Source organism: Ptychodera flava, chromosome 3 (assembly GCF_041260155.1).
Source record: "Ptychodera flava strain L36383 chromosome 3, AS_Pfla_20210202, whole genome shotgun sequence".
NCBI classification, from domain to species: Eukaryota; Metazoa; Hemichordata; class Enteropneusta; family Ptychoderidae; genus Ptychodera; species Ptychodera flava.
This window is the reverse complement of record NC_091930.1, coordinates 49,242,296-49,268,449: the sequence shown is the minus strand read 5'-3', so window position 1 is coordinate 49,268,449 and position 26,154 is coordinate 49,242,296. Positions and strand designations below refer to the sequence as shown.

Below are 26,154 nucleotides of genomic sequence, written 5' to 3'. Positions count from 1 at the left end.
GGACAAGACACCACCATGCTTCACACCGTTTTTAACAGTAAAATGTGTTGAAATACAGGAGCCCCATCGAACAGAGATTTCCTGCGTTCTGTACCAGGTTAAAAGGTATCTCAAATAGCAAATAGGAACATTGCGGTTGATCAGCTTCTTGAATAATGACCAGTGATTCACACGATCGAAAGCTTTAGAAGCATCCATAAAAGTAACGATAACATTGCTACCATGACTTCTATAATAGCTAATGACCTCTTTCAGGACAAACATACACATATCAGTAGAATGACAAGTTTTAAAACCAAAATGGTAAGGTGACGATCCAAGAAACGACTCAATCTTATTCAAAATAACTAATTCAAAACCTTTCGAGGTAATAGTAGACAGAGCAATCGGGCGATAGTTGTTCTTATCGCTTACATTTTTGTTCTTATCCTTAACAATGGGCACTAACAAAACTTCAGATAATCTAGGAGGACATACATTATAATAAGCATTGAAGTGAGACACATGCTCAAAAGTACAATTAACTTATTACTAGCATATAAAAAATGCTCAGATGAGAGAGAATCTGGACCAGCAGATTTCCCTTGTTGTAACTTATCAATGGCTTTACGAACATCACTAGGTGATACAAAACTCATTGATCAAGGTTGCAATCGTCAACCTTATTCAACACGAATTCTTTGTCTCTAACCGAGTGCACTACATTTAAGAGATCACTAAAATGGTTCCGCCACATTTCAGAGATATTGACATCACCACTGCAGCCATCTACAGTGTTGGGTCTAGGCGGAGTCTTTGCATTAATTCTGTTGATGGACTGCCAAAATGCATTACAATTACCAGTAAACAAATTATTCGCAGCCGCATCAGCTTTGATTTGCTCCTCATTACGTCTGCAACTTCTTAAAGCATATTTAAATCTCGCATGCGTACGACGCTTGAATTCAAAAAGGGGCCCATTCCTTGGTTTTCCACTTTCACGCCACAGTTTAAATGCATCCCGAGCAACAGAATGGATGTCTTTGAGGTAATCATTCCACCCTGTCACAGTATGATCAACATTATCACGAATACATGGTGAAATCTGAAGACCTGCTGAATACAAGCTATCAATAATATCATCATAAAACTGAGAAATACACCGAGCATGATTTGTGTTGTGGCAATGAACATCCTTACAACAAAGACTATCAGTTGGAATGTGAATCTCAGCAAGAAGCATGTCAGAGATATTACGATATTCATTACGTTGATTACAGTTCACCTTAGACCAATTTACAGATTTCCAAGAGTACTGCTTATTGTTGTTATTGAGATTTTCACATGACGGCAATGTACCAGTATTGAGAACTATGCTGAGTGGAAAATGATCAGAAGATATTACATCATATAAAACAGACATCGAATTATAAATACACTGGTGAGTAGAGAATGACGAAATGCAGTCTTATAAATAGGACTATCATGTAATTCTTATATTGTTGGTAAACATTTATCAAAATATATGTTTTAGGAGAACGAAACATCACGACGTGCTCTTGAAGATGTTTTGGTAAGTCAGGTGTCGGAGCTGTCGAAGAAGGATTTGTGGAATAGCAACACATATATAGAAATCGACATCTAATAATTTAAAATCGTTATAATCACTATGATTAATTAAAAAGACGGGTCAAACAGATATTTTGAATCTCTCGCTACGTATTACAAACTATACTGTTGAAAAATTTGTCCATCACATAAAATGTACAATATAGATTTTGATCTTTGTAGTTAATTTACTGGCTTCATATGTCTACAGGAAATCTTACAACATAACTTGCATTAAACTTAGACTATACAAAATGTCTTATTTCAAAAATTATTATATATTTTAATGATAAGACTATTACATATTTTAAAGATTACAGTCTAATATCGGAAAGAAATGAAAGATGAAAGAGAAAATAGTCGTCGAGTAAACTCTAAAATGGTATGGACTACAATAGGTTTAGTAGATTACTCCCAGATTTTGAAATCTGTATTCTTGTCTTTTAGAATCTCGGTTTAACCTTAATTCAATAAAATATCTGTGGCATGTACCTTCCTTCACATTTATTTCAAATAACACACTTTCGATTGTACGTCCAAACAATAATCAAATTAAAGTTAACCTAATTTCGATATACACACTAAGGTAAATTTCACAGCCAATCAAAATAATTTCATACAATTATACAACCCTGATTTATGGACTAGAAATTGAATATAGGAAAAAAAACATCATACAATTGGTGCTCTCTAATGACTAAATACACAACAGCAGCTGACTTTACTTTAAGCTACAGAGATTCTCCATTTGTATTGAAATATGCTTTAAAACGTTGCTAAACAGCGAAACACATTTATAAACATTTTCTAATTCTCAGAAAAATGAATATGAGTAGAGAAAATTGAATTTAAAATTGCATTTGTTGTAATTGTCTAGGCAAACTAAATACCTTGTAACAAGACCTTTTCTCTCATTCACACGATGAGCATATAATTAAGACCGGTGTTATCATAGAAGTCGGTCTGTTTATTAATTAATAAAATTAATAATTATAAGATGAAAACGTACAAAAATACGCTAAAAACTTTATAGCACTTGCAAAATCAAATAATAACGAGAAGCTTAGCACGGTGTGCCAGTTAATTTCGGCATATAAGGACGCATAAGTCCGATGGCATTGGCGTATATACATATATCAGTACAAATGTGTGTTGTTGTGGTTATGTGGATTTTTCCCGTCGATTTCGCTACAAAAATGACCGTTACATGGGGAAGTCTTGTAATGTTCACCAAAATTACTTTCTCTGGATAATGACAAGTTTGCGACTTTATACAACCTTGAAACTTTTTTGTTTGTTTGTTTTTTTTTTTATATTTTTTCTGGTGCAGGAAGACATTTTTTAACACATCTGGTAAAAATCGGAGCACAATGAAAACTACACAGCCATAAATGTCGGGGAGCAGCCTGACTGTCGCTTTTAAAAAATATTGTAGTGTCAAAATAAATTCAAATTTCCACAAGGATAACAGCACACAGAAAACGTGTAAACCCTGAATTGACTTGGTTTTGTTTTGTCATACCGTAGGGAGTAGCTTAAGATTTTGATGCTGACTTACATAACAAAAATGGCTACCATAACCATAGAAAGCCGTTTCAGCTATAATCGTTTAACTACCTCGAAAAGGACTCTGTAAGCTTGCTCAGTTGAATTACGGATTTGTTGACGCATATATACGAAACACACAATACAACCGTTTAATTTCTGAAATAATAATAATAATAATAATTAAAGCTGCAAGCAGCGTTGGCGGGGCCCAAGCGATTAACATGGTTTCCAGTTCGTGCAGTGATTTTATTACGTGCAAAATTTCAGCTTGAAAACAGTCAAGTCCTTGTAAAGAAGAATTTTGAACATCATCTCATATTTACTGTCTGTTTCAATCGTAATCGTATGTTTTATGCAAAATACAATATGGCGGCAAAACCATGTGACCGATCAAATTGCCTTTCACAAACTTGAAAGAGCTCTCACTAAGAATGACAAAAGTGGAATTTCATTGCCATCAGTGTTGTGGTTCTGGAGAATAAGATTTTAGAGATAAATTGCGATTTTCGCAAAATCAAATGTGGAGTCTGAAACTGAGCACGGTGAGCTACCAAAAATGTCTTTCAAAAGTACAAGACATATATGAATTAGATGCTACTCAAAATTGACAATACTGGAAGGCTGAAATATTGCATCAAATCAATGTATTCATCTCTGAAATTTTGAGTGTAATAATTGCAAGTTTTGTTGTAATTCAATTTAGTCATATATTTTTTCATTTCATCTTTAGTGTTCAAAGTTTTACTTTTGTATAATTTTATGACAAGAATGTGAAAATTTAGAAAATCAAGCATGGTGACTCCATCTTTTGTTTGTAATATTTGATTATTCTCATATGCCAGAATTCAAAAATTTTTCCATGTGTTCTTCCTTGTATTGCTTTCTGGCCTGATCTTGTTTAGGTATAATGTTTCATTGTCATGAGCGTCATTTGACACACACTATTCTTCAACTACCATGTACATCAGAGTCAGAGCTCTCTCTGTCACTGCTCACGTATGCAGTAACAGTGACACTACTGTACCAGTAACAGGACAGTATCTGATAGTGACAGTTGCCCATAGGCAGTAGCGGTATTATCTTTGATAATTTTGACAATATTTATGTTCAGTTTATACAAATGCGTTCGTGTTCTACTCTCTACAGCATGTTGAACTGTCCAGTATTCAGCTTGCTAGCACAGCCAGTGTATGTGTACCATGCACCAATGCTGACAACTGAATGTCAGTCTGGACTCTAATTAAACTATCACCTAATACATATTTATATATACTGGCTTTGTCGAGAAACTGAACATTGTGTGTTTGAGCATGCTGTAGGGAGACAGCAAGAAACTGTAGTTGATATATTGGATAGAAATATTGCAAAAATCATCAACGGTTGGAGCTTGTGCCCTGTTACTAGGCTCAAGTCTGATTTTTATACGACAAATCACAAATGTTTAGATTGTTTTCGAGATAAAAGTCATGGAATGTGACAAAATGGTTGTAGATTCTGTTAATATTACTAACATTACAACATTTGAATGACATAAAAATGGTATTCATTGTTCATTTAATTACCTACAAAAATTGGAATCGGAAAATGTAAAACATGAAAGGAAACCAAAACATTTTCAAGTGCCCCCTACAGGTGGGGCAATATTTCAAGTTCCCTCTCTACTACCCTCAAAATTTTCGAATCACCGTTCCTGAATTTCTCCAGCCCCCCTAACCGTTTTTTTGTGAACGCAGCCTTGGTAACAAACCTGCAATCGCTATCAGTGCTGCACTATACATGTCGCGCTTTAGCAGCACGAAACCTGCTTCATCACACCAGTTTTTCAAACGAACTAGATATCCATTTTCATACCAGTTCAAAAGTAAAATACTCATAGACTTGAGATATTTGTGCATGTTAGACTTTCGATACATTCGCTTTACGCTTGAATTTAGCATGGAGCTTTGGTAGCTCCATGAATTTTAGCAAGCGATTCTCGGACGGCGCGCACAACGTATCGATGACACTTGGGTCAGGGGTCATCACAAAAAAAATCAGTGCGTATTCACGGCTTGAATCATGCCACCGATCGCGGAAATCATGGATCATAAATCCGAATGTTCATGTCTATTACTTAAACAGAACCCTAAATATGAAATACATAATGTTTTGATATTGAGAACCATGTTTTTGTTTCACTGACGATCAAGTTTAATGCTCAAATATCGCGACAAGAATTGCGCATTTGCACGATATGAATGCGGAAGTACGTTGACTCGGCAGACGAGCCAGCGCCTTGTCTGAAAATCTGTTTCCGATATCACGATATCACTGAAAAATCTCGCGAATTCATCTCTACGGAAGCCAGTCAACACAAGTTCCTAACGTCAGTAAAGATATTGTCTTGTTGCCAGCAATACACCACTAGTGGTGCGGCATGGCAAATCCATTGTGCATTTTGTGATAAAAGCACCAAACTTGGCTCAGATGTGCCTTAATATATGTTAAGCAAATTCAGATACCGAGCCACTTAAAAGCTGTTGAAGCGTTTGCCATGGCAACCATTTTTCAAAATGGCCGCCAGACAAGGTATTTTTCACCTAGTAAACGTCAAGCGCAGAATAATTGTGAATAATTTTGAGTAATTTTGGTTGCATATTTTCAATTAGAAACTATGGAAAGAGTGATTTGCAACTTTTTTCAACTTCTCTTCATCGCCTGACTTGTTAAACGGGTAAATACAGACAAAAACCACAATGCCACACAATTCTTGTGCATAAACTGCACGGTATTAGATCCTATCAAGGGATGACACTATGTCAGCAGTCAAGAAATAGTATTCCGTAGGCTAGAGGGGTCTACATGCACCTCTAGGATAACAAAGCTGTATTTATAGAAGCTTGGGATCCCAGAATGCGAAATAAAATTTTAACAGAAAAACTAAAGGGATGCAATAAATGGTCCAGTCGTGTTTGAAGAGTACTGCAAAATAACCATTTTGCGCATACCCACGTGCATTTTCTGGTAGTACTGTAAGTCATCTGCTAAGATTTTTTTAACATAACCTGACTTGTTGGGTATCATAAGAATGGAAATGTATTCCTCTTTAAAATGACATATATAATATGCACTATCTTCCATAGATTGCTTTTATAAAATAGGACCAAAACTTACCCGATACCCCAGAGTTTGCAATGAAAATTATAGCGAATCTCAAATTTACCAATGTTTTACCTTGGCATAATACAAAAGGCAATGCTTTGTATGATATCTGTTTTATTTGCTACAGGGACATGTTAATCATGTGAAATAGACTTTTGACATAAAAAAATATTGGGATGCTATAGCTCTACCGATCATATTTTGAAGGGTACCGCAAAATCACAGTATTGCCAACTCGAATGCGTTTTCGATAAACCTGTCTTCTTTTAAGTCATCTGCTGAGCTTATTTTTTAATATAACAAGGCTTATAGGGTAACATTGGAAAGTAATTTTATTCTTCTTTCAGATGAATTATTGGATTATGCAATATCTTCCATAGTTTTCATAAAATATGACCAAAACTTACCCCATACCCCAAACTTTATATTGCAAATTACTGTCACTGCTTATCTCAAATTCTACTAATTTGTACCTAGACATATTACAAATGGCAATGCTTTGTGTGAAATCTGTTTAATTTGCTACAAGAATATATCAAAATATGAAATAGACTTTTAACAGCAAAAATATTGGATGCAATGGCTGTTACGGTCATGTTCTGAAGGGTACCTTAAAGTCAAAGTATTGTGAATCGCATCTTTGTTGTTGAGCATGCCTCCTTGTAAGTCATCTGCTGACCTTATATTTTAACATAACCTAGCTTGTGGGGTAACATTGGAAAGTAATTTTATTCTTCATTCAGATGACATATTGTAATATGAATATCTGCCACTGTTTTTATAAAACATGACCAAAACTTACCCCACACCCCAAACTTTATTCAAAATTAATGTCACTGCTTATCTCAAATTCTACATCCTTTTCACCTAGACATATAATAAAAGGCCATGCCTTGTATGAAAACTCTTTTATTTACTACCGGAATAGACTTTTAACAGAAAAAAAATAAGTCATGTTTACAAGGGTGTTGTAAAATCACGATTTTGAGACTCATTATATTTTTGTCAAACCAGTGTTCGTTTAAGTCACCTGCTGAGCCTAACTTATACATAACCTGGCTTACGGGGAAAAATTAGTAAGGCGATTTATTCGTCTTGAAGATGACATATGGTAATATGCAATATCCTTTACAGTTTTCATGAAATAGGACCAAGACTTACCCAATACCCCAAAAGATTAAATCGAAAATTACGGCTTATCTTACATTCTACCATTTTTCGCTACACATAATACAGAAGGCAATATAATGCTTATATGAAATCTGTTTTGTTTGTAACAGACGTATGTGAAAAATATGAAATGAACATGAACCTTTAAAGGGAAGATAATATGATTTAGTAGCCATTGGGATCATATTTGGGGGAGTACCAAGATATGGCAAATTTCCTGAAACATATATTTTTTATCAAACACGCCTTTATGAAAGTAGTAAGCCAAAATCATAGTCACGGATGATCTCAAAATATTATCAACATCGCATATTAAAGTAATTTGTTTCAAGTTTGCTTTGTAAGATTGGACCTAAACAGTTCTTATCCGACAATCTAATTTAGTGTTTTTTGGTAGAGCAATTTTTTGAAAACTAAATCATGGTGTGCGTTCTACCCGCTGTAAAGGAGATGAAAAAAGAAAGGCATTCTACTGAATTATACAACCAACTGATTGAGGAGCAAGGTGCGGAATTGTGCCTTCATAGGTTTTGTTTGCTAAACTGTATGTAAAGTCTATTTGGCTAAACTAGCTTTATACGATAAGCACAGCTAATTAGGAACAGTTTAGCTGATCCAATAATCGTTTCTAATCATTATACATTACATCAAGTTTACCTTGGCGTTCCTGAAGAAAAACTTGTATAGATATGTCAGAAAGTTGCAATCTCTTCATTAACAAAATATTATGGATATATCTGATATTTAGCTGCTCTAATTATCGTTTTTAAACTTCATAAATTTGCAAACGTTTCCGTACATGATAAATCTCTAACATTGACAATTATGGGGATATATAAGAGATTTTCCCAAAATTTTAAAACGTTTAGATTTGTTATACACTAAATATTATGTTTTTTGTATGCAGGTCTACGTATGAATGTAGATGAGCAAAGTGGGAGATTGGTTTAAATCCCCTGCACAATTTTCCATGTTAGGAATTGTGATCAAGAACGCTCTGCAAAACTCAATGGCTAATTATAAAGTTTAGAAACGATAATTAGAATGTCAAAATATTGCACATATTCAACGTTGTACTCAAGAACACCCAATCCATTGGCAGAACATGGGACAGGCTGTTCTTACACTTGGACGCTTCATACCCTCCCCACCACAGCCATGGGCCGATCTAGGCCAATAGTTTGTAAAACCTGGTGAGTGTCGCACGTGTGATGCACACGTACCAGCTACAACCCTAAAAATGGTTAAAACTGGTGCATCAACGATTACAAATAAGAATAAAATAAAAAACTCTGAACAGTACCTACTGATAGTCTACTTACACAGAACAGCTAACAGCTGCTCATCGTCAAAAAACATTAAATTTTGCAATTTTGAATCTTCCATTTAGGCCTTGTGGCAGCCATATTGTCAATAATTTTATTAAGAAAACCCGCTTTTCTGAGAAAATGAAATAATGAAACAATAAAAAATGCAAATAGAAATCTTAATATGCATTTATGATGGTAATACATTCACTATTCACCATAGAATCATCCGTAAAAAAGCACCTATGATCGCTCTGTTTAAAAATGGCCGCCACACCAGAACGAGGCTCTATGCTTAAGGGCTTGGTATCCAAATTGATTTTAAAACAATAAAATATGCAAATAGTAATCTTTATGGGCATTTATGATGGAAATACGTCCACTATTCTCCAGAGAATCATCCGTAGAGCAGCAACTATGGGATTTAATAGTGACTGATGGTCGCCATATTTAAAAATGGCCGCCACACCAGAACGAGGCTCAACCTGCGGTGGCTCGGTATCCAAATTGATTTATATTATGATAATCTATATTCCTACCAAATTCATGCTTTTATCACAAAATGCACAATTGTTATGAAAATTTTGGTTATGCCGCGCCACTACACCAACATTTTCGCCGTTCAGGAGTGCCTTACTCGCTCTACTTTGTAAAATAAGTCGTATGCTTTTGCCGTTACCTAACTTTCCAAATTCACGGTAGACTTTCCGCAATAGTAGTTGGAGATTTTGTTCAATATATCGCGCGTGGTGGAAACCGCAATTATCCATAATCACACAGTCACCTACAGCCAGCCAAACACCCTTTTATTAAAAGTGTAATAACTAAATGGTATTATGTCAGGATTTTATTCGCCAAGTTTGGTCAAAATGACACCATTCAAAGCGACAGGAAGGAAGTTAGAAAATTATGTAGTGATATAATTTCATTAAAGCTCCATGCTAAATTCAAGCGTAAAGCGAATGTATCGAAAGTCTAACATGCACAAATATCTCAAGTCTATGAATATTTTACTTTTGAACTGGTATGAAAATGGAGCTGCCTTCTAGCTGCATCGTAAACTGTGATTTGTGAATGCTTTAGTGGGGTGAAGGCGATGTGAGACACCTGAGTGTGGTGAACGCGATAGCGGGCAGGATGAGCAAAGGAGTTTATCCCGGAATCCCGAGGACACCGCGACATTGCACTTTTTATATGATATCCAATATTTACGGCTACTAGATTATACAATATCGAAGTTAGATTGGCTCGGGTAGATCTATAGGGTGGTGAAATATCCGATATATATCGGATATTTACCCGTAATTTGACAGAATTCAGTATCGCCTAGTATCAAGGTTAGAGTCAGTCCCTGGAATCATGGATGTAAAAAATAGCATGCTTGAATTAAGTCGAATTTTACCAGAACAGTAAGGCGCTAGGCGGTGAAATTTCCTATATATATCGGATATTCACCCGCGATTCGTCAAAATCTAGTATCGTTTAGTATCGAAATTACAGTCAGTCCATGAAGTCGGTTTTATGAAAACATGTACATGTAAGGTGGTGAAATGTCCGATATATATCGTGAATCCCCGACTGAAACTAACTCACTACTGCACAGACTCAGATAACGCATTCCATTGCTAGGAAACCTGGCCTGCGCTGCCTAATTCCAAATAGGTTCGTATGGATATTGGAGAGACACCAAAGAAACTACGATTTTAAAAATTATTTTAATTTTTAACATTTCACCGACTTCAACTCTAGGCGCATCGTACCGTGCATTTGTAATGCATTTGCATTGTTTGGATGTCTCGAAACTACCGAAAGCGTACAATGACCGGACTATAAAAACGGGGGGGGGATCTTGAAACGTTTTCGCGCATGCTCATTTAAGCTTTTGTCAAATTCCAACGCTATCAACTCACTATGTTGGTTGCATGCCAAAGAAGTCTGCCGTCAGTCATCGGCCGACGTACGACAAAGCGACAAATTATTTTGTTCAAAGAGTAGACAATTAAATGACAAAACATGTCGATAATATGGTTGATATAAGGATTATTTTTGATTCAGTAGTAACAGTGATGGAACCGGCATAATTTACGATGGTGGACATGGTTTTCTCTCGCCTGCGCGATTGCGCAAATCGCGCATTTCCGAGCCATTGTCTGCCCTGGTAAAGTTACTGACAGCGCGGAAGTCGCGCACAAAACAAAGCAGGCAGAGACGCCGAAGGAAGTGGATGTTTACTGAGTGTTTCCACTATAATAAGTTGTGCAAACAAACATAAGATGCCAGGTCGCACCCATTTACACCTAGAACAATGGCAAGAGCATCCAACTTCTCCGATATTGGATATAAACCCGCGATTCGACAGAATCTAGTATCGTTCGGTATCGAAGTTAGAGTCAGTCCTTGGAAGTCGGGTTTGACCAGAAATGCAAGGTCACGATATATATCGGATATTTAACTTGGATTTGACAGAATCTAGTATCGTCTAGTATCGATATTTGAGTCCCCAAATCGCCAATAAATATCTAGTAAATATCGGCGACTTCACAGACCGTGCGTGCCAAGGCACAGGGCAAGTCATTCTAGTATTGTGTACTATCGATATCAGAGTCCCCAAATTGCCGATAAACATCCAATTAAATATCGACGATTTCACTGATCTGGCGTACCGAAGCACAGGGCAAGTTATTCTACTATTGTCCAGTATCGATATCAGAGTCCCCAAATCCCTGATAAATATCGGGTAAATTTCGGCGATCTCTTAGACCGGGCATGCAACTGCACAAAGCAATTACAGTGAAATTCGATCAAGCTGCAGAGCTTCATTTAACAAGGTGCTGTTTCAATAGATATGTATCAGCGATTTTTACGACATTAACGGCTGGACTTGATGTGGTCTTGTTTACATTTTTAATCAGCTACATGCTCTCAGTTACACAACACACCAGGGCCACTCCATGCATGTCAGATAGAGAAACATTAACAAGTCACCACACCTTGCAATGTCATGTATCTGTCTTTTTTATCATGATGAAGAAGTGAGCGTGCATTCAGACACCTACATATAAAATACCCGAATAGCTTCATTTATGGTCCTTGACACTCACATATCAGCTGTGCATAGACTCCAGTAATTGTGCCATTCAGTCGATCACACCGGTCGGCCACCCCTTAAAGCTAGTGGCACACTCCTCTAAGTACTTCCGTCGCAGTATACTCGACAACGTCACCTGGCGTACAAAAGCTGGTCGCAAAAGTTGCCTTACACAAGGGGCCGAGATTAGGGTTCGTGTGACTGCTAGCTGAATTTGACAGCGGGCATTGCAATCTGTCGTGCCGTCTTTGACTTTCAAGTGTACAATAAAACATACATCACTGATCGATCTTCTGACTGACGAGGTTTTAAACTGCAGCCTTATGAACATTGGGGCGACTTAACCGATCCAAATGCCTTTCGCAAACTTGAAAGTGCTCGCACTATGAAAGATATGAGTAAAATTTCAGTTGAATGTGTGTATTGGTTCTGGAGAAGATTTTTAAGATTAAATTGTGATTTAAACAAAATCCAATATGGCGGCAAAATTACGTGACTGATCAAAACGCCTTTCGCAAACTTAAAGGACTACCACTAGGGAAAATAAGTGTAAAATTTTAGTTCAATCAGTGTATTTGTTCTGGAGGAGAAGATTTTTAAAGATTAAATTACGATTTTTCACAAAATCCAATATGGCGGCGAAACCATGAGACCAATCCAAATGCCTTTTGCACACTTGAAAGAGAACACACTACCGATGATAGATGTAGAAGCTTTTTGCAAACTTGAAAGATATCAATGTAAGGGTGACATGAGTAAAATTTCATATTAATCAGTGTTTTGGTTCTGGAGAAGAAGATTTTTAAAGATTAAATTACGATTTTTTGCAAAATTCAATATGGCGGCCAAACCACATGACCAATCCAAACGCCTTTTGCAAACTTGAAAGATATTACACTTTAGATGATAGATGTAAAATTTAGTTAAATCGGTGTGTTAGTTCTGGAGAAGAAGATTTTTAAAGATTAAATTGTGATTTCACAAAATCCAATATGGTGGCCAAACCACGTGACCGATCGAAATGCCTTTTGCAAACTTGAAAGAGATCACTGTAAGCATGACATGAGTAAAATTCCAGCTTAATCAGTGTTTTGGTTCTGGAGAAGAAGATTTTTAAAGATTACATTACGATTTTTTTGCGCAATCCAATATGGCGGCCAAACCACGTGACCAATCGAAACGCTTTTCGCAAACTTGAAAAAGATCACATTGTAGATGACATTTATTAAATTTTAGTTCTATTGGTGAATCTGTTCTGGAGAAGAAGATTTTTAAAGATTAAATTATGATTTCAAAAAATCCAATATGGCGGCCAAACCACGTGACCAATCAAAATGTCTTTTGCAAACTTTAAAGAGATCACTGTAAGGATGGCATGAGTAAAATTTGAGCTTAATCGATGTTTCTGTTCTGGAGAAGAAGATTTTTAAAGATTAAATGACTATTTTAGAAAACCCAATGTGGCGGCCAAGGTCACGTGACCGCATGCGATTTTATTTACAAATTCTAAAGACCTTAGGTCATGCTTACTATAAAAAAAATTTCAAATGGACTAGACCCCTAGGTCTTCTTGACAAGCCATTTTTAGGTTTTTGGAAAATCCAATATGGCCGCAAGGTCACGTGACCAATCAAAATTTCAAGGGTCAGGTGCACGAGTACTAATTGATACCTACTAGCCCTGCAAATTTGAGAAGTTTTCGTTCAGCCGTTTAAGAGATCTAGGTCGACAAAGAATCGGCAGAAGAAGAAGAAAAAGAGGAAGAAGAGGAAGTAGTAGAACTTGAGCAATAACAATAGGGTCCCAGCCGGTCGGCTTGGGCCCCTAATAATGGGTACTTATAAAGGGCACATATCCACAAGTACATGTGCTAAAGGCGCTTTACAATTATTATTACTCGTACCAGGTACCCATCACTCCTGGGTGGGGAGAAGCAGTGATGAATAAAGTGCCTTGCTCAAGGACACAACACCATAGCCATGCCGGGGCTCGAACTCACCATCCTGTGATCGTGCGTCCACTGCTCTAGCCACTGGCCCATGATGTCTCCTTATCCTTTTCTTTGTTCGAAGCTTCCATTTTTCAATCGCAGGACAAGTCACACTATGAGTGTCCGTAAAATGCCGATTATTTTAAAGAATTTGACATTCCTGGAAACACTATTCAATATCTTCCCACACTATTACGCGTCTATATGCACAAACCTCTAATACATAATCGAACATTGCTCTTAGTAATGAATATTTCTGGCCCTGTTGTGCAACTATGTTCATACCATATAATTCACAGCAATAAAATTCGGACCTGGGGCGTAGAAAAGCATATATAAGTTTCTCTCCTTTGATATTTATTTTGTAATGTGACACCAACAATTGATTTTCGAGACGCTCCCAAGCAACTGTTCAGATTTGTCTTCATGCAATTTTTAACGTTTTGCTTCAGGGTTCAACAAGAATATAAACGGGTCTCTATTCCCTATGTCGTTGGCAGGTATAGCTGTACCTCAGCTTTAGATATCTTGTCTTGATCACATTCCACTTCATTTGCCCTTCTTCCTGTCCTTTTACTTTGATTTGGTATTTTCTGTCAAGCTTATCCATTTAACGAGGAAAATATCTCTGTTCGAATGGGAAACTTGATAGAAGATTTATGCTAGGCTAGATCATAAAAAAACAAATCAAAACACAAATTTAGGAAACCACTAATTGCAGTGTTACATTACAATTTTCAGGTTCAGTATGCAGAATTTTATTTTAATTTGTATATATATATATATGAAATAATTTTAATCATGCTAATATAGTTCGCCAATATCCCAGTTACTTAAATAGTGTAGTCAGGTGCGGTAAAGAAATTGAATTTTTTTAGGGATTTGAAACCAATGACTCTTACCTGGCAACAGTCTCCCTACCATCAATACCAGAAAGACCATAGTAACTATCCCCTTTGTTTTTGGTCGAATTATCTCTGAAAATGAGCAACGTGGGTATGAATTTACATGCTGGCAAAAGCATTTCTATAGAAAGTAAATGCAATCTATATTAGATACACATTGGCGTTTAAATAGCAACCATTTAATCATTGTCTTGCTTCATGCCACTCCCAGGTGACATGTGGATATTTGTCCCGACATAGAAAATATAATGTGTGGCTAGAGCTTCAGTAGTAGGTCACAGTTTAAACTTTGACACTTGATAACATTTGACTCTGTTATCGTGCCTTCTGAATAATTTACTGCGCAACACGTACCTGCAATGTGATGTTAATTTTTAACTGTAAGCGTAGACAGGCAAATATACTGGCCTCGTACGCTTTCTCGTCCAAGATTTAAACACACCACAGTGAACCCTAAACCGAATGATTTCGCCAACGCTTGAAACCTACCTCCATGATTGGCTGTAACACGGATGGATTTGGACTGACCCTCCACTCCCAGTAACTGGGTCACTTCGCAAGTCAGATTTATCGTACCTTTACTTCTGATGACAGCATCGTTAATTTCATAAACACTGTTGGTCGAAAAACATCCGTCATCCTCTTTAAGGGACCCCGGCATCATAGATGCCACAAGCCTATCATCTATTTTCCATCGAATCAACGTTGCTGCGGGTTTGCCATGTGTCGCCTTGCATGAGTACACGTTTAACCCATGGGAGGTTAGCTTCAATGATTCAAACGGAACTAAAATACAAATTTAGAATGCAGGGACATGATTAGTTAGTTAAGGGTTGGAAATAATTTTGTTTTTTTGCTTTGCTAAGTTTGTAACATCGAATTATGGAAGCAACTATAGTAAATAAGTCGGACTAAAACATAAAAATATTGTTCCTAAAAAAATAAGTACGCCTATATGTCTGCCTGTCTGCACCATTTATGTTTACAAATCGCGACGTCTTCTCTACTGTGCTATACTCTCAAGTTAAAAACGTTCCGACGAATCCGCTGTACTTCGACCTTTTTTGCATGGAACTACTGCTATTGAAGTACATTAAGCCAAATAAATTACACATCAAATACTAATCATACACTTTATTATCAAGGGTTACTCCAGTGAGATTATTAACAAATGATAAATACACATACTTAACACATTTACGAAGGCATGTTGATGTTGCGGTTCAGCAAGAACGTGCGAACATGTGAAAAAGCCATTATCAGTCTTTGAAAGATTCTTGATGACCAGGTCGTATTGGCCGACTCCATCGCGTATTTCATATTCAGGGTAGATATTCCCATCGTTATCAGTCAAATATGTTCCGTTTCTTGACCATCTGGCCTTGAGGTCATGAGTGTTGTTCAGACGGCATTCCAAGGTTACTTGCCCTCCAATTACCTCCGTGATATTTCCTGGAGTTTTCATCCAAACTGCCTTGGATAGGTAACCTGACGATAATAAATAACAAATGTCATTGCGAGTTTCTGCAGTCCAAACCTAATGCTCTAGAACCACAGACAAGGAGAAACACTTTTCTGTGGTCGAAGAAAGATTTTGACAACATACAAGTCTGATCTCATAACTTAGGAAGCGTTCATTTATTATGGCCGGGCTAGACCGGCAAATTCTTTCTGTGCATCACACAAAATAAGTGAATCCCTTACCTATTGCACCAAAAAATTAATGACCACCTTTAAGATGATAATAATGTCATGACATCCCCCCAGTTGTTGTGTAAAGCTGCACACACAGTCACCTCTGGAGGGGGAGTGATATAATTCAAAACAAGATTCTCAGATTTTTTCAAATGAACCCAACCCTGACAAACTCGCTCTGTGTTAACGTGCGAATCCTCACTTCTGACTTGCTATAACTTTGAAATCCCCCACAAAGACATTGGCCAGAAATTACAGAGTGGGTCGCCTTTTTGCGCAAACATTATTGAAGGGTCATGACATTTCTTGCATGTCTTTTTGGGGGTCACTATTAGAAGGCGAAATGTGGCTGATATAGTGCTTCGTTCTGAAATACCAAATCATAATGCTACACTAACTAAATTTATGCTTTCTTAGGTGTTTAACAATTGATACAAATGTACTTCATTTAAATATGAAAGTTCAGATCTGGACAACAATTATGCAATTGGAATTTCACCTAAAAGTAATATTCATGTTTTATGGTAGTCTACAGGTAAGTGTTAAATAATTCCTTGACAAAAATAGCTTTATCTCTGATATGTAAGTAATAGGAATTGATCATTGCCCTCAGTGATCTCGATTTACAATAAGAAAAGCCTCGGGCTCAGGGTTGCTAAGGCAAGAATTTCACGTGACAGATAATTATACTTTTGTTTAGGTTTACAGTTAAATGACTTCAGAGAATGAAATCATGCAGCGAATCAATGTTATTTCTCAGAATATTTCTGAACACTGAAACTGCGTTTTGACAGGATGGATACTTAAGAGAATTAAGTGACCTCTTTTCTGCTGTAAAAATACATGATTCCACCCTTGTAGTTTTCAAATTTTAAGGTGAATCCCCCTGCATTTTTCCGGCCCAACCCCAGCCGTGATAACTGAGAGCACCTTTACACTTGCATTTGAAAGCAATTACAGCCACATTATTTAATTTCAGATGAACATTACACAAAATCAATTTCATATTTTAATGGTCTACATTGCGTTTCGGACAGAAACAACCGTTATGTTTCACTTCATTCTTCACACTTCTGAAGCTGTGCAGGCACCCATGATGTTCTCCTTTGTTCTCCATACATAACTTTGTAAGTTGATCAGTCCATTTGATCAACCTCGTTCTTCTTTTAGCATATTCCCCCTTTAAAGTACTCTAGTGGACTTTGGGCTTGTACAGAGTGAATATAGGGCAAAACATGGTGTTGCAAATTTTTCCCGCCAAAGTTAACGTGATTTATTTCAACAGCCTACAAAGTTCAATGGAACATGGGCCCATAGGTTAAAGTTTGGATCAAAGGCTAACAAAAGAGGAGCGGCTACCTTGTTTAGTTGGAATTCTAGGCCTCAATAAAAAGCTTGAATACAAAAATCTAAAGATTCCATGGCCGAATAAGCCTGTACAGTAGCTGGTAGACTCTCATTAGCAATTTATAGTCGAATGCATGGTTTCCTTTGCATTTTGACACATTTAATCAACGACAAAAGCATTGCTGTTCACTCCATGTGACGGATCCAATGTGTAAATTTCTATGAATCTTACACGTCGACAGCCTGCTAAGAAGACAAAATAAAATATCCTAGGGTATGGATTTATAATGGATATCTTTACCAGACAAAACAAAATAACCGTATTTAGTTTTGACAGTATATCGACCGCCAGACATTGTTGTGAGATACCCTCTCAACAGAACGAATAATTTCATTTGTGTGAAAACACAAGTGGCCCTCTTCAAGGAAAGATCACCAAGGTAACAATTGTTGAAACAATACCACAATTTGAAGTGTGTTTGGTCTATATTTTGAATTTTGCTTATGTTGGCAGGTCATTACGATGGACACAACCTTTGACATTCAACGCACATGTAATGAAACAAAAATGCTGCTTCGACTTTTTGTTAGACGATTTTAGAGCTTCTTTCAGGACAAGAAACGGAAAATAAGACAAAAATGCTGCTTCGACTTTTTGTTAGACGATTTTAGAGCTTCTTTCAGGACAAGAAACGGAAAATAAGACCTACAACAAAAATGTTGTAGACATGAACTTTGAGTAATATTACGGCAGCAATCGGATATAAACAGATATATAAGCTTATTAGTGTAAACCTTTACAAAAATCCAGCAGACATGTGCTGTTGGTGAGGAGCCGTTATAGTTTTGAGTGCGTCAATGCGGATAGTGTATATAAAACATTTTCTTAGGGGCTACGCTCAGAGGTATCATAGAGTTGTAATTGATTTCCTGTATGCAAGTGCGACTGTGCATTACACAACGACTGCAACAGCTAATGAACTGGCATGTATTTCAAGAACAAATTAAAAATCCTTTGTCACATTATAAAGATTAAATACTTGGGACTTTTATTGTTATGAGTAGCTCAGTTTTTTATAACTTGGAAGAGGTGTGTAGATACTATTCCTTCTACGTGAAGCCTTCAAAGCCGAGTACACCGAAACGCGTAACCACGGAACACGTGTCATATAGTGATCGACCTTTTCAATAGCGATGACCTGCCATGTCAGACCACTCTGTATCACTCCATGATAACTCTCGAAATCAGAAACTTAACCAACAATTAGCTTATTATATACACTTTTCTCAAGATGTCCATGTTGCCAAATTAAGGCTTAATTATATTCGCTTCCAGTGAGAGGCCCAACCTTAGAATGAATAGTATCAGCTGTAGAGACGCGGGTGTGCGTGGTACCATAGAAGCACAAAACTTCATGTGACTGGATTCACAGATCATCAGAAAGCGTCCCCTTCAAACAGTAACCTTTGGCCTCGCATAACATTGAGAATTAGGAGTTCAAAGGTGACAAACAGGCCTTTGTGATGAATTTTTTAAAATTTGTGAGCAATATCAATATCAAGTAAGAGATATTTACGGATGTTTTGAGTGCATCAATGCGGTTGGCGTATATAAAACATTTGCTCAGGGGCAACGCTTAGAGGTATCATCGAACTGCAATTGATTTCATGTATGCAAGGGCGCCTGTGTATTATACAGCGACAGCAACAGCTGATGAACTGGCATATATTTCAAAAACAAATTAAAAACCCTTTGTCGCAGTATGAACAGTAAATACTTGGGACTTTTATTGTTATGAATAGCTCAGTTAATCACTTGGAAAAGGTGTATAGGTAATATTCCTTATAATGTATGTGTACGTGTAGCCTACCAAACAGAGTACACCGATATCGCCATGCATAACGACATCACACGTGTCTTATAGCGATCGACCTTTTCAATAGCGATGACCTGCCATGTCAGGCCACTCCGCATCCCTCCGTGATTACTCTCCTAACAAAATGCACACCAGCGTAAGTAACGTGAAGTCATACTGATACAATACTGTGAATACCAATAGACGCTCAATTTTTTTGCAAACTGTTTCTATGGTGAAGGGAAATCATCAAAGTATGTCAACGTGCACTGTGGATCCTGTTCCCGCTAATTTATAAAGTGACGCATTGGGAGTATCGTAGTTAGCTGACTACCTCTAATTGTCCATTGCCGAAATTAGATTCAACAATTTCACAACAATGATATCAGGTTTAGCTGATAGCGGACTTTGTTCTAAAACTCTGAAAACCCTCCAGCACGATCAAGCACGTTAATACTTGACACTCAACAGATTTTAAATTTAAGTTACTCGAGATTTTGATTGCTTATCTTCTTTATAATCTTTATACACTCACAATGTACAAATAGCAAATTTGTCCATATAGATATAGATTGCAAAACTTACCGGCGTTTACTACAGCTAGAAGACCCAGAACAATACCAAGGTATCCCTGAAGCCTCATCTTGTCTATTGTTGATAACTACCTTGCAAGCGGAAAAGTGATTTTCTTTTTTACTATCTAGCGACATTAACACAAATAATATAATGATGAATCATCGTAATGAACTTCCTGTTGCGACATCTCTAACCAATCACATACTGTTTTATTTTTAAATCACATAAGCGTATGACTTCATGAGTTTACTGTTTACTTCCTGTCTAAGTTCGACTTTATTGTCATTATTTCCAGCACCCGGACAAGCAACCTGTTGGCACAATACTTCATGTAACTGGATTCACAGATCATCAGAAAGCGTCCCCTTCAAACAGTAACCTCTGGCCTCGCATAACATTGAGAATTAGAAGTTCGAAGGTGACAAACAGGCCTATGTAATGAATCTTTTAAAACTTGTGAGAAATATCAATATCAACTAAGATATTTGTAAAATGTCCCGTTTTTTTAAAGTAACGGGAAATGAAACGTGAATGAATTGGAAGTGGCTTCAACTCTCAACGACACAGCATTGCTGAATAACCTAAGCTTTACATGTCGCACTACCGAGGGTCTAAAACCAGGTCATTTCGATTGCTGACCTTTCGACCTGCCCCTATGTGGTAAAATTTTGAAAATCAAAAACCAACAGTGCAGAAAGCGTGAGTTATTTGAAGGCTTGTGATCTGCTTCGATGGTCAGAGTCGTATCAAGTATCAAGTGACTGTGCGATGCTACATAACTGTTACAATATCGGTTATATTTCTGAGGGTCTGTCCTAAAATTGCGTGTATTTGGCATAAATACTGATCATCATTTTATAAACCTAGCGCAGCTGGGTAATTTTGCGATGATAGAAATGTTTATTTTTATCAAGAGTATTCATAATTACAATTGTACTAACAACAGTGTCTGTATCACTACTGCATCAGTTTGGCATAATTACTGAACGTCATTCAGGATTCGAATGCAGTAAGGTGCTTTTGTAAGTATACATTGATAGAAATATTAAATGTTTATCAACAGTGTTTATAATCACAAATTTATTATATTTTGACAGTCTTGCTATAAACAATAAAGCCTTGTCGACCGGGGCCGGGTACTCTTCTAACTGTAGTTATTTAATGCCTTTTTGCAAAGCAGTATCTTCATCAATATAATTGTCGTCCTTTGAAACATTTTGAAAAATGTTTGCTTGATGCAACATATGCAAAGGCACGCACTTTACTCAATGTGTTGTGCATTTACTTTTTGTTGACCCTGTAACTTGTGATGTTACATTCTCTCACTTCCAGCAAAAATGAAAGAAACTACTAGATGGAATTCTATATTCGTTGTAGATGTTTACAGAGCTGTCGTCATTGTTATTACAGAATGATAACTTCACATGGATATCTATCTGCTGACGCTGCCTTTAAGAGACTGTTTTTCATAAACAAATTACTTCTTGTCATAACTAATTATAGTTTTCCACAGATTTACAATTAAATAACTTCAAAGAATGAAATAATGCAGCCAATCATTTTCATTTTCCAGAAGATTTTTGAACTCTGAAACTGCTCTTTACGGGACGGATACTTATGAGAATTAAGCATTCCAACTTTTCCCCACACAGAAACTGGGCAGTTTGGATTATTCATACCTATCTTAATCCTACTGTTCGTAACGTTTTTGTCGTAAACACATCTATCGCACACTTTTAACACCTTTCCCGGGTTCTTGAACCCGGTTGGTCAAAATTGGCTGTTCTGGCCTTTTTGATCACCCCTCTTAAAATGCTTGGATAGTTGACTTGGAAAACAATTAAAGTTAAAAGTTTCATTAGCAATTAAGCCAGAAACCGGAAAACTCAGAAAACATGGCTCATTACGCGTTCTCAGCAGGTGAAAAAGTTGAGGCCCTCGATGACTGTTACTGGTTGACAAAGGGTGCAGTGAAGAAAATAGTTGCAGTTGAAGAAGGACCATGTTAGTATCTTTTCGGGTTCAACGGTTGCTCGGCAAAATGGGACAGAATTGTCGATGAAAATGAAATAAGGCAACCAACAAAAGTAAGTAGCACCTGACACTTTCAAAACGGTATTTATGGTGGAATTCTGGAGCACAGGCTAATTTTCCAAATCTACACACATTTAAGAAACTGCTCGCGGTCACCCATATAATGTGGTATGGACGTTGTAGAGATGCAGTAGCATATGCGCGTGGTGAGATAGTGTGCATGAATGAATGTGTTTTCGCCGTTGGGAAACGACGCGATCACATTTCAACTGGACATGTGTACACCCCATATCCGAACGACTGATCGAGGCACAGCACAGGCTGGTGTTACACTCGCCCTGCGTACAATCCAGAATCCCGTGAACAGAAATCACTCTGTTTCCATGTACATAAGACCTGACTTTTCCCACTGCGAACGCACGTACTCGTACAGAACACATGGCATAGTACGCAGGGCTATAGGGTCCTAGCTCTGCATACAGGTCTGTGTGTTCACGGCGTTGCACGTCCGCGGATGTATTTTCAAAGAGGAGACTCGCAGTCCAGTTGCTGTGATGTACTTTAAGAAAAATTAAGACGTTTACAGGAAAATTCAGTTTAGGCTACCCTCGGCTTTTCCAGTAACCGCGAGTTACTGGTAGTGGTAGCCTGCGGTAACTTATGCACTCAAATACGATCACGGACGTACCACGCACGTACAAATACCACGATAGTAAGCTTACGATGTTGTGTGGGCCGCTGTGTGCATGTTTCATTCACAGCGTTACCGACGAACATATCACTGCACACGGGCATGAGCTTGGGGCGACTTGCAGCGATTTCGAAACTGTTATCCTATTGGTTGGCTGAATCTTACCAATATAATTAAAAGAATACAAATAAACTCCCTAAGTTGCTGTGAATAGTGAAAATCGACCAATCAGATATAACCTTGCAAACACGCTGCGAGTCAGCCGACGAGCTTTAATAGGCGGCTTCAAATTGTCCCTTTCCAATGAACGTTAGTGTTGTATTTGTAGTGACATGTGTGGAACCAACTAATTAGTCATGCTTTGTAAAGAGTAAGTGACATGTGTGGAACCAACAAATTTGTCCGCATGCTTTGTAAAGAGTAATTTTAATTCATTGCTCTTGTGTGGGGGGGTTGTCAACCTGATGTAATCGCAAATCCTCAGATTTCCATCTGATATAAGTATGTACGTAAACAAGAAAAGTAAACTCATGAATTTTAATAGACGTGGTGGCTATGACCAATTTCAGCCAGATTGGTCACAGCCACCACGTCTAAGTCTGTGTGGGGAAAAGTTGTCATGGTGACCTCCTTTGTGCTGTTTAAAAAATACATGACCCCCCCCCCTTTGCAGTTTTTAAAATTTAAGGTGAATCCCCCTTGATTTTTCCGACCCAACCCCAGCCGTGATAACTGAGCGCACCTTTACACTTGCATTTGAAAGCAATTAAAGTCTCATTATTTAATTTCAGATGAACATTACACAAAATCGATCTTACATTCTGATGGTCTACCTTGCATTTCGGGCAAAAATCACCATAATATGTTTTGCTTCATTCTTCACACTTTTGCAGTTGTGCAGGCACCCCTTATGTTCTCCTTTGTTTTCCATACATAATTTTGTAAGTTGATCAGTCCATTTGACCAACCTCGTCCATGTTTTAGTACTGTAGTTGACTTTGCGCTTGTACACAGTGAATATAGGGCAAAACATAGTGTTGCAAGTTTTTCCCGCCAAAGTTAACGTGATTTATTTCAACAGCTTACAAAGTTCAATGAAACTTCGGATCATAGGTTAAAGTTTAGATCAAAGGCTAACATAAGAGGAGCGGCTACATTGTTCAGTTGGAATTGTAGGCCTAAATAAATAGCTTGAATACAAAAATCTAAAGATTCCATGGCCAGTAGCTGGTAGACTCTATTAGCAATTTATAGTCAAATGCATGGTTTCCTTTGCATTTTGACACATTTAATCAACTACAAAATCGTGGCTGTTCACTCTATGTGACGGATGCAATGCGTAAATTTCTATAAATCTTACGCTTCGACAGCCTGCTAAGAAGACAAATAAAATATCCTTGGGGATGGATTTGGTATGGATGTCTTTACCCGACAAAACAAAATAACCGTATTTAGTTTTGAAGAGATTGAAACATACCGATCGCCAGACATTGTTTACGGAAATATTGGGAGATACCCTCTCAACAGAACTAACAATTGCACTTGTTTAAAAACACAAGTGGCCCTTTTCAAGGAAAGATCACCAAGGTAACACTTGTCGGAACAATACCACAACTTAAAGTGTGTTTGGTCTATATTTTGAATTTTGCTTATTTGGCAGGTCATTACGATGGACACAACCTTTGACTTTCAACGCACATGTAATGAAACAAAAATGCTACTTCGACTTTTAGTGAGACGATTTTAGAGCTTCTTCCAGGACAAGAAATGGAAAATAAGACCTACAACAAAAATGTTGTAGACCTGAACTTTGAGTAATATTACGGCAGGAACCGAATATAAATAGAGATATAAGCTTATTAGTGTAAAACTTTACGAAAATCCAGCAGACATGTGTTGTTGGTAAGGAACGGATATAGTTTTGAGTGCGTCAAAACGGATAGTGTTTATAAAATAGTTGCTTAGGGGCTACTTCTAGAGGTATCATCGAATTGTTATTGATTTCCTGTATGCAAGGGCGCCTGTGTATTACACAGCGACAGCAAAAGTTGATGAACTGGCATATATTTCAAAAACAAATTAAAAACCCTTTGTCGCTATGAAAATTAAATACTTGGGACATATATTGTTATGAGTTGCTTAGTTTTTAATCAGTCGGAAGATGTGTATAGATAATATGCCTAATAATGTATGTCTACGTGAAGCCTACGAAACCGAGTGTCACACCGATCTCGCCATGCATAATGACAGAACACGTTCATGTAGTGATCGACCTTTTCAATAGCGATGACCTGCCATGTCAGGCCCATCAGCATCCCTCCATTATTATTCTCCAAACAAAATGCACACCAGCTTCAACGTAAGTAACGTGAAGTCATACTGATTCAATACTATGAATACCAATAGACGCTCAATTGTTTTGCATACTGTTTCTATGGTGAAGGGAAATCATCAAAGTATGTCAACGTGCACTGTGGATCCTGTTCCCGCTAATTTATAAAGTGACGCATTGGGAGTATCGTAGTTAGCTGACTACCTTTAATTATCCATGGCCGAAATCAGATTTAACAATTTAACAACAATGATATCAGGGTGAGCTGATAGCTGACTTTGTTCTAAAACTCTGAAAACCCTCCAACACACTTAAGTACGTTATTACTTGACATTGAACAGATTTTAAATTTAAGTTACTCGAGATTTTGATTGGTTATCTTCTTTATAATCTTTATACACTCACAATGTACAAATAGCAAATTTGTCAATATAGATATCGATTGCACAAACTTACCGGCTTTTACTATCGCTGCAAGACTCAATACTATAACAAAGTATCTTTGAAGCCCCATTTTGTTGTCTATTGTTGATAACTATGTTGCAAGCGGAAAATTGATTTCCTTTTTACTATCTAGCGAAATTAATACAAATAATATGATGAATCATCGTAATGACCTTCCTGTTGCGACATCTCTAAATATATAACCAATCACAGCGTATGACTTCATTAGTTTACTGTTTACTTCCTGTCTAAGTTCGGCTTTATTATCATTATTTCCAGCACCCGGCCAACCAACCTGTTGGCTTGCAGAATCAATGGAATCTCTTCCGATCGTATTGATTTTTAAACCAGTACAAAGTTAACAGATTCTTTTCTCATACATCGTTTATATTACATACAATAAAAAAAAGTCATGTAGTCTCGTGAGAGGTGTGAGTTTCACC

At 37.2% G+C, this 26,154-nt stretch overlaps 1 protein-coding gene across 2 annotated transcripts in view; it reads right to left on the bottom strand.

Moving 5' to 3' along the window:
• Positions 1–13,549: 13,549 nt before the first annotated feature.
• LOC139130208 (kin of IRRE-like protein 1) overlaps positions 13,550–26,154 on the bottom strand; it is a 33,893-nt gene continuing 21,288 nt past the window's right edge. Inside the window, exons 1-5 of one of the 2 annotated variants that reach the window (XM_070695954.1) lie at positions 20,220–20,329; positions 15,925–16,224; positions 15,226–15,522; positions 14,734–14,808; positions 13,550–14,498 (exon numbers count right to left, since the gene is read on the bottom strand). In XM_070695954.1, coding sequence (XP_070552055.1) covers positions 14,494–14,498; positions 14,734–14,808; positions 15,226–15,522; positions 15,925–16,224; positions 20,220–20,277 — 735 coding nt within the window. In that variant the 5' untranslated portion in view covers positions 20,278–20,329 and the 3' untranslated portion in view covers positions 13,550–14,493. Of the gene's footprint in view, positions 14,499–14,733; positions 14,809–15,225; positions 15,523–15,924; positions 16,225–20,219; positions 20,330–26,154 lie in introns of those variants that run through there. The other variant, XM_070695955.1, reaches the window with a different exon arrangement.